The 16,789-nt window shown below is 43.7% G+C and overlaps 1 protein-coding gene across 1 annotated transcript in view; it reads left to right on the forward strand.

Annotated features, from left to right (window-relative positions):
- The first annotated feature begins 461 nt into the window (after positions 1–461).
- loxhd1a (lipoxygenase homology PLAT domains 1a) overlaps positions 462–16,789 on the forward strand; it is a 38,988-nt gene continuing 22,660 nt past the window's right edge. The window contains exons 1-18 of the mRNA XM_069673370.1: positions 462–701; positions 741–1,354; positions 5,787–5,901; positions 7,606–7,686; positions 9,098–9,282; positions 9,909–10,007; positions 11,348–11,496; positions 11,571–11,694; positions 12,057–12,307; positions 13,517–13,652; positions 13,733–13,893; positions 13,987–14,073; positions 14,346–14,481; positions 14,602–14,756; positions 14,850–15,010; positions 15,835–15,911; positions 16,021–16,217; positions 16,313–16,505. Of these exons, the coding sequence (XP_069529471.1) occupies positions 622–701; positions 741–1,354; positions 5,787–5,901; positions 7,606–7,686; positions 9,098–9,282; positions 9,909–10,007; positions 11,348–11,496; positions 11,571–11,694; positions 12,057–12,307; positions 13,517–13,652; positions 13,733–13,893; positions 13,987–14,073; positions 14,346–14,481; positions 14,602–14,756; positions 14,850–15,010; positions 15,835–15,911; positions 16,021–16,217; positions 16,313–16,505 (3,001 nt within the window). The 5' untranslated portion in view covers positions 462–621. The remainder of the gene's footprint in view (positions 702–740; positions 1,355–5,786; positions 5,902–7,605; positions 7,687–9,097; positions 9,283–9,908; positions 10,008–11,347; positions 11,497–11,570; positions 11,695–12,056; positions 12,308–13,516; positions 13,653–13,732; positions 13,894–13,986; positions 14,074–14,345; positions 14,482–14,601; positions 14,757–14,849; positions 15,011–15,834; positions 15,912–16,020; positions 16,218–16,312; positions 16,506–16,789) is intronic.

Here is a 16,789-nt window from a genome sequence, read left to right on the forward strand (position 1 = left end):
TAAAGAAAAAAATGTTGCTTCAGTTGACATGGGAAATCTTGTGATACAGTTTGTTGCCAGTCATATGATTCTTTCGCTCCGGAGCTGTAAAAGTTACACGTGCGTTTGACCCACTTTTGTTGTATCAGAATAAACAAAGAGGAGTAATTGTAAGGGAGGGTTTGTGTGTGTGTGTGCGTTTACGTGTTCAGGTGTGTGTCTATCTGTCTGCGTGCGTGTGACTGCAGGTAAAAGCGAGACGCCCCCGGCCCGTAAAGCGATCCTAACACCATGAATAATGAAGCGTGCCGTGGCAGAGAGGATAAGTTCTCTTTGCAAGGCTCCTTTTTCACAGGGCTTTCTCCTGTGGGTCACGTGAGTGCTGAGATGACAGTAATTTTTCATGAGTCGTGTGTGTTGTCTGGTTGTATGGTCATATATGTTGCCCAGGTAGAAGACGTCCAGGCAGCCATCACTGCCTCTGAGGGTCTATAAACCTGCAGCTGCACACACCCAGGCTGCTCTGCACCTTAACATCCCAGAACCTCCCTGAAGCCAAGGGTCAAATGAATTGTCTTACACTATTAGAAACTCAAGGCAGCACTTACGAAACTAAAGGCCAGGGAAGTGGATGAATAAAAGATGCCGTCGAAACAGAAAAAATCCACAGCTTCAGAAGAAACCGAAGAAGTTGATGACGAAGTAGAGGAAACGGAGCCAAAGTTAAAGGAGAGGAGCAAAGGTGTGACCCATGGGGACAGCTCAAAAGGAGAGAAGAGTCGGAAGAAACACAAGAGCTCCGAGAGCTCCGAGAACCAGGAGGCCCCAGAGAAAGAGAAGAAGAAAAAAGAGGGCGATAAAGTAAAAGAGAAAAAGAAGAAAAAGAAGCCAGATGATGATGCTGAAGCCGGTGCTGTGATTGAAAATGAGGCTGAGGAGGGGGAGCAGAACAATAATGACCCCGAGACCAATTCCAAAAAGGAGAAATCAGAGAAGCTCAAAGAGGAAGTGACTGAGGGAGCGCAGGAGGAGAAGAAGAAAAAGAAGAAAAAATCCTCCAAAGAGAAACCAGAGGGAGAAGAGGAGATGGGATCCAAGGATAAGAAGTCCAAAGACGGCAAGAAGAAGAAGAAGCCTCACAATGATGACGACGAGGAGCCTCTGATTGAGGAGCAAGAAGAGGAGGAGGACTCAAAGAAGAAGAAGAAGAAGAAGGCAAAGAAGGGATCGGCGGACAGCGATGATGATAAAAAGAAGAAGGGGAAAAAATCCAAAAACAAACAGGTGGACTATGCCGTCATCTACCAGAACGAGCTGCTGGGGTACCACACCGACTCTTCAGATGGATATGAGGACGAGTACTACAAAAAGAAAGGTAAGGATTTAACACTGTGTGCTTCCTAGGTAAGTCTAAGTATCATGACATATGTACGTACCTGTTGGAGTGTCCCACCTGGTTTGCTCCAGCACCCTTCAGCTCCGAGCATGAGCACCCCGGGGGGGGGAAGCCCTTTGTGATTGTTCTTGGGTGAAAGCTCAGTTATGTTCCACATGAATGGAGCCAAACAGAAGCTCCGGGGCAGACGGGTGCTGGGTGCCGGCCCAGTCTCAGGGGCTGGGAGAACCGCCGGGGCCAGATGCAGGGCCGGGAGCCAGATCAAAACCAGGCGAGGGAGAACATGTGAGATTAAAATCAAGGGGGACGATATCCAAGGGGGTTCATGGGATAGGTAAAAGATTAGTTGCAACCTGAAATATGAGATCTTGACTACTTCTTGACAATGATACTTCTTCTTCTCAATGTCGATGGTTGTCAAGAGGTATCATAGACATTTCTTCTCAAAGGTCTATGGTTGTCAAGAGGTATCATAGACCTTTCTTCTCAAAGGTCTATGGTTGGGGGGGGTCTCATGAGGCAGGACATGACCTAAAAGGTCCCTACAACTGGCGACCAATTTGGGTATTGGCCCTCACACCAGAAGCACCCAAATCTCTTCACCTCTCCAATTTGGACTACCACTTCCTCGCATCCAGATGTTCCACCAAAGCATGTTCCCTCCCAACACTGCTTTGCACGGGCACCATTCACGCTTCCTGGGCTTTGTGCTGCACTCGATAGCATGGTTGGTGATGATCTTGTTTTATACCTGGTAAGGCACCATTTTGCAGGACTCACTCAGCAAGGAAAACACTGTGCCCCCCTCTGAAATCAAACAACGGTTCCTAAACCCAACCAAACTGTGGACACTTCACAACAGCAAAGAAAACAGTTTGTTTAGGTTTAGTTACCATAGCTGCTCAGCTTTCTGCTATTTTCAATATATTTTCATGATTTAATTTGACATATAATCCAGTATTAAGTTATGACGGTAAATTTAACCACAGCTAAGGAGAAGTTATTTGAAAATCTGCTGGAGAGTTGAGTCCGGGTTTTTGTCGTGCCGGCAGGAAAGTTACACAAAACTCAGGTAAACTCTGTGCCAACTTTCTCTCTTGGATCAAAGTTTTTTTTCCTCATAAAACTTATTTGGCAAAACAAATTAGTGATATACAAACGCAATTTCCCAGAGACAGGTTCATCATAGAGGGCAGTTTGGAACATGCAGCACTTAGCTGCATTAAAAGGTGTTATGTTTGAGAAAATTGCACATAAACGCATAAACATCTGCACTCAGAAGCATTTTATTTCCTCTTCTCCATTATGTTGACAGAGAGAGTGCTGAAAATGTGACAGTTCGGGTTATTTTCCAGCACTTTCACTGCAGGATAATTGCTGCCATAAAGTAACTGATCAAAGTTAATGTACTTTCAGGTCCTGATGTTTGTGCAGGTTATAAAAAAGGAGCCGCTCGCATCATTATGTCGCATCAGCAGCAGGGTGATGGGTGGCTGTCTTGCCTCACTGGCTCGCTCAGGTCTCCGACACTCCCGGGAGTTTATCAAGGCTCAGTTTTACCAGGCCACTGTCTATCTGATTTTATCAGGTGTCTCTCTTTCTCTGTAATCCGCTTCTAATAGCTCTGCTCACTCTTAATTAGGTATCCATGTCCGCACTGGATCGACTTTGGTCAATTCGGCCTTTATCAGCTTTCTGCCTCCTTCGTCCTCTCCTGGATGTTTTTAGGTTATCCGTCTTGTATCTCTACTTATTCTGCATATTTTCTTTACTGAATGTATCCTGCTCCCCCAGTTCCCTTCCTGCATATTTAATCCTTCACCTTGGCCTGCACCCAGTAGGCTATACCCTATGGAGAAACCTGTCAACCTGCCTCTAAAAACAGTGGTGCCCCTGTTCAAAGAGGACACCACTTTACACCCTATTGTTTCTGTCTTCAAACGGCAGAATGTCCCAAACCTTCCAGCCTACCTTACATAACCGTTGGAAAGAGGAGTTTACATTTACGTACCACTATGCAGCAGGACTATACAATTACCACTGCATATACCAAGCTATTATGTCACAGGCACAGCCAAGCCCTGAAAATCCCTCCTGCTGAACATTTAATGCTGTTCCTGCAACTTAAACACAAGCTGTTCCACACATGTGACTTTTTAAATCCTCTCCTAAAGAATTCAGATTCTTTGTTTGAGTTGGATAAAACAAATCTCATGAGTCATTTTCTGCTCGTTTCAGTCAAAAGCAGTTCATCAAGTTCGCAAGTGGCCTCAAGATGACTTTCTGCAGACTTCCAGACGGTCGCTTAGCAGTGCAGCTGATTGTAATCACTGACTGAATAACCCACAATTCATTGCAATACAGAGATGACATTGTAGTCTTTGTGATTACAGACCAAAACACTATGAAAATATTATCTGAATCATTACACAGAAATATGAAGTAGACTTAAGAGGTAATCAAAATCCATTTTACTATAATAGTCTTTGACATGCCAACCCACATCAAATCAACTCTCTAAACAGGGCCAGAGAAGCCCAATGTTTCCAAGTAGTGTACAGCTGAACTCTGCTATGATTGGCTTGGACTAGTGAGCTGTGAATGGCTGGTACTTGTTACCTCATCTTCTTACAGGACGCTTTTCTCTCCCATGTCTTACATGAGACCACTGTTTGTGTCCTTTTTTCAACCCTACACATGATCTTTTGCTGAACTCTTTCAAGCAGCGTTGGTGCCTAAATCAAACCGTACCTTGACCGTTTCCGACGTTAACCACAAACTTGGTTAAGTTCAGGAAACAATCATGTTTTGGGTTTAAATATGACGTGAACACTGACACGTGGTTTCACATGGGACACAAATAGTGTTCTTCTGGGTGAATGTCCTGTGTTTGACCTATTGGCTTCCTCAGCCAATAACATTCATGTTAGCTAAACGCAGCACGGTAGGGCGGAAAAAGGTCGTACTATTAGGAAATAAGAGTATTTCTGAACTGTGCTCTCATCCGTAAGTCCAGACGGTTGAAGTTCATATTCAACTTAAGAGGTAATAGCCATGCTAGCAGCTCATAGTCTGACCCTAAGCTGGTACTTTTAGCTAAATGCTAACATGAGCGTGATTTATGGTCCCCATATTTGTTTCTCAGGCATAGTTAGATTAGATAGGCTGAGAGGAGTGTCAATGTATTTGCAGGCCTAAACCAAAGTTATGAACAATCATGAACAGATAACAATGAGTCCTGATGGTGACACCACATGGAAAGTCTGGATCTCACCAAAGTGATAACAGTTCATCCTGAGGGGAACCTGAATGACTGTACCAAATTTCATGCCAATGCTTCGAATTGTTATTGGGGCATTTTAGTCTGCACCAACGTTGTACGATAAACATTTCCATGCTGCTAGCTGGCAGTATTTTTGGCGGGCTTAAAATGTAAACAAACGGTGACCTGAAATGTTTGTGTCCACCTTAGATGACACAAATAGAGGCAGACTGCTCAGTTTTCATCCTGTTTACCTTCCCATCAACTCAGTGGCTCTGTCAGACGAGGAGACACATTTGTGAAACGTGAGAGAGGCTTGGCAGGTGTATCACACCAGACATGGATTCGCGGCAGATTCGCCGCATTGAATTCCCTGGCAAACGTGCATGGAAGGAAACATAATGCTCCCTAATGTTTATAGATTATTGGACACTGTCTGAGGATGTGACTTTGTGTTTGTCCTTTTATTTAAGGTTTTACTTTTTAAATGAATGAGTCCCTCTTTGTCCTCAAAGTATTTCTTCCCCTTGAGTCAAGTCAGCTCACTTTAATGATATCATACTTTATTTTATCGCAAACAATAGGAGTTGACCCAAAGTGCTTTATAGTCGATGCAGTCAGTTTATTACAACTATGTTTACATAATCAGAAATAAAGTAATAAAATAGGAAGTAGGTATAAAATAGTAAAACCAACAAAAGAGGAAAGACAAAGAGGAAATCATGAGAAATCATCAAAATGTATAAAAAGCGAGAGAAACAACAAACATGATGAATTCTGTTTAGTTTTTATCAACCTAAAATAAATTACTCTCCATCCAGCGTTTGATTTAAACAGTTAAAACTTTATTAAGTAAGCAGATACTAATGGTGAAAATGGTAGATAAAATTGTGTGTCATCAGCATAGCAGCGATACAAGAGGTTATATTGCTTATAATAGAGCCGAGGGGAGCATATATGGTAAAAATAAAAATGAAAGAGGCCCTAGAATTGAGCCTTGGGGGATGCCACATTTAATGCGAGCTGGTGAAGATGCGCAGTTTCTAACATTAACTGAGAAGGATCTTTCTCTCAGGTAGGAAGTGAACCATTTTAACACAAATGTGCTCTCGGACAACACATCTCCACTCTCCTCTCTCTTTCTTACAGTGTATGAGGTGGTTGCTGTCACTGGTGATGTGAAGGGAGCCGGGACAGATGCTAATATCTTTGTTACCCTTTTTGGAGACTTTGGCGTCACGCCCAAGGTTCACCTGGCGAGCAAGTGAGTTGAAAAGGGTTCATGTTGAACTGCAGTTTGACAAAGATGTTTAAGACTCAGAATCAGGTCTCAATGACTCATTTGTTTGCACCATTACAGGTTTTAAGTCTAATGTTGTTGCTTAATGTCTGGACTGTAATCAGCAAGCTTAGCTAGTATATTCAGTGTCACCTGTTAACTTCAATCTTCTCTATTCCTCTCTGATCCTTCAGCACAGCAAAGAGGTATTTTCTAATGTCTACTAAAGGATGGTTACAATTCTGTCCTTTTGTTGGGTTGTATTTTGCACATTACACTGTATGGAAGAACATTCCTGCTCAACATTAAACTGATGCATGTAAAGCTTCAAAATCGAGACAAAATCAGTCTATTTGACATTTTGGTTATCACCCTGAAACTGAAAAACTCTTTCATGTCAGAGAAGCCGCATGTGTTTATAACTAAGGTTTGGTTGTGGGGCAGGAATCTCTCCTCTATACAGTCACATAAAGTGTCGGACACAGAATATCTGGAGTAAGGAGGAACTATGTGACATGGCCCGTCTTCTTTTCCATTCAGAGGCGAATGAAAGAAGAGCGCCATGTCATTTCTGAGGATGATCGAATGACTCTCAGGGGATCTTATCAGCAGCAGGCTCCCTTTATCTCTGCACACATTGATTGACAGATAGGCTTACCTCTGCAGCGTATAGGATATACTATCTTATTGTGAGCCTTGCTGGACCGTGTCACACACACACCTTGTGGCGGTCTCGTTCATCCGCTCCAGTGGGCATCCACGTTCTATGTATTCAGCGTCTCCATGCTGTGTGACTGTAATGTTGCTCAGCTAAGGAAACACTATACATTCAAGTTGATGAGTCACTTTTGTCATATTGAAACATGCTTCATAGTAAGGAGTTTCACCTTACTCCAATATATATTAGGTCCTGCCTGTATTGTGTAATCATCAATGAACTGTATACCACATGATACAGGTAAGGGAGGGCTGCTATGTCTGCTACGGCGGATAAAAAATGCAACTCTTTGGAAATTCAGTGCGATTGTTACAAATTCAAACCGCATGAATTCCAAAGTTTGCATTGGGTTTGCTTTTTCACATCATCAATTTCTCCCTCATCATTGTCTTACAGGCGGCATTACGCGGAAACAGGAAACGAGGGCATGTATTCATGAGGGCTGGGCAGTGTTTCATTCCTGGCAGTTTTTTCTTTTGACAGTATATGACACCGTGCACCTTAATTATAAGAGCCTTGGCATTGTCTGTGGGTTGAGTATGGAAGAGAGAGGAGAACAGATGGAAATGTGGGTCAGAGACAAAGGCAGGCATTCTCCGTTAATGAAAAAGATGGTGTCTGATTCTCTGTGGTTGGCAGAGGGGCGACTCTGGGCACTGAGGCGCCCGGTTCGCCTCTGTGAGGGGTAGAAGTACATGACGAGGAGGAGGAGGAGGAGGAGGAGGAGGGAGCATCGAAGTGGCCGAGGTTTCAGATTAAGCCACCACCATGAGACCACCAGGGCACCCTAAGCCGGATTAAGTCAGGAGATGTAATTTACTGTTCCACAGTTCAGCTCAGTTGGCTGTCTTTTCTACAACCCAGCGTAATCAATTTCAATCAAATAGAACATATTTCTCTTTATCTCTCACACACACACGCTTAATCTCTCTCCAGAATTCTGACATTTTCCTCGTTTCACCACCTTACAGAAGCCGGACCGCGTTTGAGAAGAATAAGACGGATGTTTTCCGAATCAAAACACACAACGTGGGGCCTCTGAAGAAGCTGAGGTACTGTACAGCAGATGAACTACATGTCTTCTATAGTGGCCCTTTGGTGTTAGCATGGCTGCAGCTGAAGGTCGCCAACACCACAGTTTATGCTTCTTAGTTAAGTATACCTCACACAGGATAACAGCAGCTTACAGAGAGGATCACACTGAAACATCTCTCGCATATTTTCCAGCTGAGCTTCTGGCCATCAAAGGATTTAAGCCCCATCTGTTGTTGTGTGTTAGTGTCTTCCACCAAAGGAGGCTGAGGAACATCAAAGCGTTCAGACATGAATAGTGAAATGAGGCAGCAGGAGGCATTAGAAAGTCAATGAGTGCAACATATGGAGATGCACTCTGGCTCAGGAGAACAATGGAAGTGTAGCTTTTTTGGACATATCATACAGTCGTCAGTGGATAGATATGGTTGGTCAAAGAGAAGGATCTGTTGAGCTCAATAGCTGTTCTTAAAGTTCCCATGAAACCAAGAAGACTTTTTAACATATTTCTAAATGCTTTCTAAAATAAAAGTCCCTCCCCCATGATGCAGATGTCCTACGTGGTACTTAGTTGTTATGGATGTCACTATTTTTGTTTGTCTCACATTCAGTTTTATTGGCGACTTGAACCGCCAATCAATAGCTGTGTCACAATCCAGGGGCTGCAGCCTTTGAAAGGACGCAGTCTACGGACCATGAGTCATTCGTAGCCAGTGTAGACCGTTAAACCCTTGTGTGTATTCCTCGGCCGCGTAAGAGTCCGCCATCGTGTTTTAATTAGCGCGCAATGCATCCTGGGATACGTTGGGCCGCGAAGGATGCACCCGATGGATCCTTCTTGGCCTGGGAAATGGAGGACTCATTTGTCCGCCGCATCTGAAGGAGCCTTCGAAATGGGACAGCCTTCCGCCCTCCGCCCCTGAATTGGGACACAGCTAGTATCTGCGACATGTCTCTCCCATACGTCCTGCTTTTAGAGTAAACATGTAAATATGGGAGTCAAATAGCTCTCCGCTGGCCAAATCATGGAAACGTTTAGCATTCTTGACCCTGCACATTTTGTTACCTGCAACACACTTCTTACGGCAGCTATAGTAGCTGGAAAAATGTGATATTAACTTCCCTAAAACACTTCACTCATTCCCAGCTCTCTCAGTCTACATGTTGAAGTGTCCTTGGGCAAGACACTGAACCCTAAATTGCTCCCGGAGGCAGAGGCATCAGTGTGTGAATGTGTGCTCAATGGGTTAACATGCCCCTTAAATCAGTTTTTATGTCTGAAAAGCATCGATTAAAACAACATCCTTGTATTGAACTCACCCCTGCAGACATTCAAACTAAAGGAAAAGCATTGCCATTGTTGCATGTGATGTTGCAAGCTTATTTGTGATTACCTGCAGAGTGAATTCATGTCACACTACGACTCCCCAGGATCGAGCACGACAACACCGGGATGAACGCCAGCTGGTTCTTGGACAGGGTTGTGGTGACCGACATGAACCGGCCACATCTGCGCTTCTACTTCGCCTGCAACAACTGGCTGAGTCGAGAGGAGGCCGACAACCTGTTTGTCAGGGACCTGCTGGGCAGCATGAACCCAATGGACGTCCCGAAATGTAGGTCACTCTGGAAAAAAACTAATAACACAAAGAGGACACAAAGGTTCACGAAGGCTAAAACAAACAAACAGTTTATTAAAATTCCAAACATCTCCACCGCCTTTCAGAGGAAAAGTGGGGTTTAAACCTTTGTCCAAAAGCCAAAAAAAACAGAAAGAAACTCAGAACACTTTTTTTTAGAAGCTTGACAATGTTAGCACCTTGTGTTTGGCCACCTGTACACAAAGGTGTCATATAGCCGCCTGTGTCAGGTTGTAATTGAATTGTATCAGAGTGTAATCTTCGGGTAAACCAGCACATGTGCTGCAACGCGATCTGACATCTCAGTACCTGCAGTCAATCAGGCAGAGCGTCGTGAAGCCAGAGTTCAGATAAACACACCATGCTGTTAGGGAGTGGTCCATGCTACATGTCTGTAACACACACAACACATAGTCACGCCGCAGTGAATATTTAAACTGGAAAACATCTTAGTGTGGATTACCTAAAGGCGAGAAAAGTCTAATTGTGGTTACATGACGTAAATTAAAGGAGAGACAGATAATCAGCATTTACTGCTTTGTTTGCTTTTTTGGTGTTAGAACTGTTTTAATGTTTTGCTGTTTCATGTTCATGTTTCACAGTAAATAAATACATAGTGAGTGTGTTCACTGCTGACATGAAGGGAAGTGGAACTGATGCCGACGTCTTCCTCAACATCTTTGGAGAGAACGGTGACACAGGTGAAGTCACAACTTATGATTTTCTCTCATTAAAGATGTAATCTAGAAGATTTTCATTTAATTAAATGTCTGTTAAGTCGCTATCTGTCGCCGAATGAGGTAACACAATGGTGATTGAGCCGATGCCCCACTGATGAAAGCCTTTGTATTTGCAGTATAACAGACTGAATACGACTTTCATGGAAAAAAAATCACAAGCGACGCCCAGTTAGTGACGCGTTTTCCATCACCCAGCAGTGGTTGGTCTGCCAGAGAGGGTAGGCGGAGCTAAGCGGCTGCTTTTCCGGTCTCTGCAAGTGTTGCGAGTAAACAGTAATCTACTATGGCTGAACAAACAAAGAAAAGATGGATGACTACAGATACAACTTCAACAAGAAGTGAAAATCCAAAGAAAAAGAAACAAACTCAACGCTCAGATGAAGCAAACAGTCTAAAAAGGAAAAGGAAAGCGACCGCCAGCGAGGAAAATCAAGAGTTACAACCGGAGCCAACCGTGGACGTCACACATGAGACACTGTCTGGATATCTGGGAAGTTAGCTCCCGCAATTACCATGTATCGCCATAGGTGGCGCCATAGAGAACGAAACTGAAATCTACGAGATGATAACTTTAAAGCTCCTGTGAGGAGTTTTTCACTGGTTATGAAACAGACAGATTACTCTGTATGACCTACAAAAGCTAAACACACCATCAGCGACAGTAGTAGTTATTTTTAATGCCTGAAACTGCTGGTGGGTTGTAGGTGTCAGACGAAGCGATTAACTGCACGCTGCCTTTGTTTAAGTGAGATATACATATGCCTGTTAAAGAAAGCAGGATGAGATTTTTTGTTAAAAACCACCACTTAAGCACGTACAGGACAAAATCAGCAAAGAGATAAGAGGTACAGCTTTGTCCACAGGGGGCGCCAAAATCAACATAAACCGAAAGTTCCTCACAGGAGCTTTAAAGATGTCGATCATTTAAAAAAATTGGTTTATTTACTAAACACACCTAGTTTCCCAGAGTCCAGGGAGACATCATGTTGGCTAATTTTGCCCTTTTTTTGCCGTCCAAAAAATAGTAAAATTACAAATTGGTGAATCTAGAGCGAGCTAATATTTGACATTTTTGCTTTGTAAATGATTTAAACGATCATTGAAATCCCAATATAGTGCAAGATTAAGTTTCTGTTGATCAAATTATCCATTAATCGATAATATTAATTGATCGTTTCAACGCTATATTCAGGGCCCTTTTCTACCACCACCACAAGCCAGGACAAATACTTTTGTATTTAAATTTGTATGTACTGAGCTAACTATGCGCTCTTTGTAAGTCAATGTATTTCCTATGAAAGGAGAGAGACGGCTCGACAGCGACAAAGACAACTTTGAACGCGGCTCAGAGGACAAGTTCACGGTAGAGGCTCCAAACCTGGGACGGCTGAGGAAGATCACCATCGGCCACAACAACAGAGGCTCATCGGCCGGATGGTTTCTAGATAAGGTTTGTACAACCTTCATAAAGACATGCACACAAGCATAAAAACACTCACAATAATGCATGGTGTTTCTCTCTAGGTGGTCATTGACGACATGGGGAATAAAGAAGTGTACGAGTTCCCAGTTAATCGCTGGTTTGCGATGGATGAAGCTGATGGGAAGATACAGAGAGACGTGCTGGTTGGATCCCTGCAGCCAATGGGTGAGAACAACACAAACTAAAATACTTACAACAAGCACATCATGTTTTAGTGTACTGTTAGTGTGTTAACACATCTGAGATCCAACATTTAGGATTACCCAACGGGCAGTTCAATTTATATTTCTTATTGGCAGCTAGCAAGCTAAAGTCCTAGTAAATGTTACTTTTTGTTTGTGATGCTGCATTTTGGCATTAATGAAAGGAAGGAGTTTGCTACTGTTAGCTATCTTTAATAAACATTTCTTATTCATTTCTTATTTCTGGTACAATATAAATAAAAAACAAAAAAAATCAACTTACTAACCTCTTAAATCATTGAAAAATTGGCATTTATTTTAATGTATTTTCCTGCATCCTCTTAGGGATCGTTTACAATGTACAAGTGATGACCGGGGACGTGAGGGGTGCAGGCACCAACTCTAAGATCCACATGGTCATGCACGGCTTCAAGGGCCAAAAGAACAGCGGCAAAGTGTTCCTGGAGGGCGGTGCTTTCGAGCGCGGCCTCATCGACATTTTCAACGTGGAGATTTGCGAGCTGATCAGCCCGCTCAGCAGGGTCACCATCGGGCACGACAACGGGGCCGTGGGTGCCGGATGGTACTGTGAGAAGGTACAACACATCTTGTTTCTGGTAACTAAAAGTGGCATTTCCCAGTGAGCACTTTAAGGGTACAGATTTAATACCCTACTTAATATTCATCACGGTGTAGAAACTTGTGTCTTTGCATTAAAGGAGCAGTTCTCCCCTGGACAAAGCCGCTGTCAGTCAAAGCTGGTGTTCTCTGTAATCGATAGAAGCAATATTTAAAATTTGCGCCATAGCTGTGGAGAAAGTTGTACCAGCAGCTCGTGGTTTCACACATTCTACATTCCTACAACACCCAGCGTGCATTGCGCCCCTCCCTCTGAAAGGAACGGCCTAGCGAGAGACGCTGGAGTGAAATACTACTGTCGCTGCAGGCAATGGCTCAATATGGCGGGAATATACCAGTGGATCGTCTAAAAAATCTTCAAGTCTGCAGCCTACATTTCAAACCTGTTTTGAACGAGACATGACATCGGAGGTGGGCATCCTAGATTGAGGAAATGTAGTTTAGCGAGCTCCCTGGCCTCCACCAGATGACGCGTTTTAAGTAGTCTGGTGGAAGTTTTCCAGGGCCCATTGGAGAAGCAGATAGCATCCTCCAAAGGCACCGAGAGAAATTGCAAACTAGCCCTTTACCATGAAGCATCAGTAAAATACAAAAGAAAACTCACTTAAAAATAGGGTCCCGAGGCGACAGACAAACAGGCAACACGGTTCAAACAAAAGCTTTAAATACTTCCTGGTTAAACCACATTACTACTACTATTCCAAGGGTAAAATTCAAGACTATGAAAGCTATTAAAAGTATAAGAAACATCGATCTATCCTTTTAGGCATTAAAATAACTTGTCAACATACTTGTCAAGTGAGATTTGAATCTGACTTCGCCTGGTTTGAACGAAAAACAAAAAGACAAACTATTGCATCCTCCCCCGTCCCAAAGTCCAACTTGGTACAGTCCACTTTGGTGGAGCAAGAGGCATTCAAGTGCACGTGTTCATTAGGGTACCACCCTTAACCAGGAAGTGGACCTCAGAGAGAACAATGATAAGTAATCAAAGCAAAAAAGACAAAGGATACTCGAATGATAACAAAATAAAGCAGAAATATTAACCGACTACAGTGAAAGCTAAAATCACCTGATAAACACATCTCATAACAACTACAAAATGTTCAACTAATGGTAGAAAAGAGGAGTTTTTAATCTAACTGCTGAGACTTGTTCTCTTCCAGGTGGTGATATACTGTCCGTTCACGGGGATTGAGCAGACTTTTCCGTGCGGGAAGTGGCTGGACGAGGACGAGGGGGACGGGCTGATCGAGAGGGAGCTGTACGAGATGGTCTCTCTCAGGCAGAAAAAACAGAAGAGTGGGTTTATTCAAGCCAACAAAAGCAAATCACACATGACAGTAGACATGCCTACTTAATCCACTCTTCTTCTCCTGCAGAGTACCCCTGGTCCCTGTGGATTTGGACATCAGAAGTCAAAGGTGCAGGGACAGACGCCCAGGTGTTTCTGCAGATCTACGGAGAGAAGGGCAAGTCAGACGAGATCAAACTGGAGAACAACTCGGACAGTTTTGAACAGGGCCAGCTTGATAAATTCATGGTATGGCCTGAATTATCTTGTAAACTGAGCTCATCAGAGCCTTTTCCATCGTTAAAGCTCTTTGTTTAATTCTGCTGTTTTATTTTTCCGTAGCTTGAAATGCCAGACATCGGAAAACTGCTGAAAGTGCGTATCTGGCACGAGAAGAGACACCCATTCGCTGGCTGGCATTTAGGGAGGGTGAGACCCATTGCTCCCTCTGTCTGATCTGTCAGTGTTAGCTGTTAAGCGTTCTGTATGTTGTCTTCTCTTAGCAGTAAGTTGACACTGAATTCGATTAATCTGGCCCTGGTTTTACAGAAGAGAAATCCAACCTTTTCTTAGCTGTTAGCTTTCCGGCGTTCTCTTTGGCCTAGTGTTTCCTGGTATAAAGTACTCGGAAGTCTCTTAATCTCTCCCTCTGTAATAGTTTGGAAAAAGCGTGTTAATGGCTCTGACTTTTTTTCCTGCAGGTCACTTTGCTCAAAACCCTGACGGTGGAGAAATACTCTTTCCAATGCGGCCGCTGGCTCGACATCAACGAAGACGACAATGAGATCGTCAGGGAGCTTCCAGCTACCAGTACAGTCATCGAAGAGCCGCTGCCCTGTAAGCGACACACACAAGGACGTCCACGTGCAAATTTGCCGTGTTAAACCTACAAGTGCAGAGTAAAAGTTATCATTCAGAAATACCTTCACAATGATGAATCGTATTTCTTTTTTCTAGTGATAAAGTATCGCGTCACCATCTGCACCGGCAACGTCAGCGGCAGTGGCACCGATGCGAGCGTCTTCCTCAATGTCATCGGTGACCTGGGCGACACGGGGGAGCGCCTCATGTTCATGAGCAAAAACAACGTCAACAAATTTGAAAAGGGCAACGTGAGAGACTCATTTACACACAACATGCACAAATATTGCCTGACAAATACACTCTAAGCATCTCTAACCTGTTTGCTATCTGCCTTCCATCAGCATGACGAGTTCCTCATTGAGGCCGTGTCGTTGGGCCAGGTGCGCAGAGTGCGCGTCGGCCACGACGGCCGCGGCGGAGGCTGCGGTTGGTTCCTCGATAAGGTGATGGTCAGGGAGGAGGGCCAGCCGGAGAGTATGGCCATCGAGTTCCCCTGTTTCAGGCAAGCCGATTATATACTTTGGGAGATACATTTGTGCACGCAGTTAGCTTAGCTTAGCATGAAGACAAGAAGTAGGAGGAACATATTTATCTTGGTAGTGTTTTTTCTAGGTGTTATGTGCCACTCTTCATACACTGGCTACTGGCTGCTGCTTCATATTAAGTGAAGATTGATACCATTGTTATATCTGCTGAGTTATAATTAGCCTAGCTTAGCTATTTCTTTAAAAATTTAAATATTTTTATGTTCAATTAACAAAAGTTGAAAATTATATTTAAGGTTGAATTTCCCTTTTAATTCTCTTGTCTGTGACCAACCAAAACACCAACCGGCTGGACAAAGTTCAGCCCAGTGGCGCGTGTTTAAGCAGTTAGGAAGGTGATGGATGAGTTTGCCTTGACAAATAGCCACTAAGTGCACAATGTTCAGCCAGCTCTGCCAGTAATTGGAGCCAAACCACAAGGCTGAGGTGCAGAGTTACGTCTGGACGGAGGCTCTTCCTGTCTGTCTGTCTGTCCTGGTTAGAGGGAAAGGTTTGGTGGCTTCCAGTGCAAAAACAATTTGTAATTTGAGTGTTGCTTGTACTGGTTCTGCTCTGTTTAATCTCAGGCTACTTAGATAACAAAAAATGTAGTTAATCAAAAAGATAAACTCGTAGCCAAAGAGTCTTTATGCTTGGGTCTTACCCTTTTTTAACCCTTAAAGGTTAAAGAAAGGCAGTGATGAATTACATTTAATGTCACTGCACACATTCAAATTTTCAGTTCGCAGGGAGGGCTCATCCCATGTTTACTGTCTTTATTTGTCTCTATGTTCTTCTTCAGGTGGTTGGACCGTAATGAGGACGACGGACAGATTGTCCGCGAGTTAGTTCCAGATGGAGAAGGCCTGCGTCTCTTTAGTGAGTGCATCGAGAGCATTTTGATCCAAGAATACGTCAATCAAACTATTAAAACAACAGCATATCTTTTTAATGCTTTTATAACTCAACTTATTTCCATCCTCCCAAGATGTCGGCTACCACATAGCAATCAAGACGGGCAGCGTGAACGGGGCCAGCTCGGACTCCAGGGTGTTTGTCAAGCTGTACGGGGAGAAGGGCGACACGAACAAGATGATTCTGGCTGTTTCCGACAACGACCTCAGGAACTACTTTGAGACGGCTCGCACCGACATCTTTACCATAGACACCTTTGACATCGGGCGGGCAAGTGCTTCAGACGCTCAACATAAAATACAGGTTACTTTCAGACATTTATATAATCCTGTCTTATCCTCTTGTGTCCTCTTGTGTGCCTGCAGATCAACCGCCTCCTGATTGGCCACACTAATGAGGGCTTGCGGGCCGGATGGTTTCTGGACAGCGTGCAGATCTCTGTTCCGGTTCATGGGATGCAGTACATGTTCCCGAGCCACCGCTGGCTCTGCAAAGACGAGGCTGACGGGAAAGTGGAGGTTGAGATTTATCCAAGCGAGGTCCTGGAGATCGAACAATGTAAGCCACAGAAACATAGACCCTGTTTACACCTGGTATTAACATGCGGCCTGAGTGATCCGATCCAATTGGCCAGCCTTAAGGAAAGGTGTAAACGAACCCAGGACGGATTAAGATCTGTTCACACATGCCACATTCACAGGTGGTCATTTTTTCACATTCATTTGGTGTACTCAAATGTCTCCATTAAAAGACTGCTTACGTATTTAGGGCTACGAAACTGCCTGATTTTCTGTCTAATATTGTCTGATTCATACTTCTCTGATGCGTCTCATAAAAATCTT

This window comes from Semicossyphus pulcher, unplaced genomic scaffold, assembly GCF_022749685.1.
Source record: "Semicossyphus pulcher isolate SPU_LCO1_2020_fin unplaced genomic scaffold, fSemPul1.0.p SCAF_22, whole genome shotgun sequence".
NCBI lineage: Eukaryota > Metazoa > Chordata > Actinopteri > Labriformes > Labridae > Semicossyphus > Semicossyphus pulcher.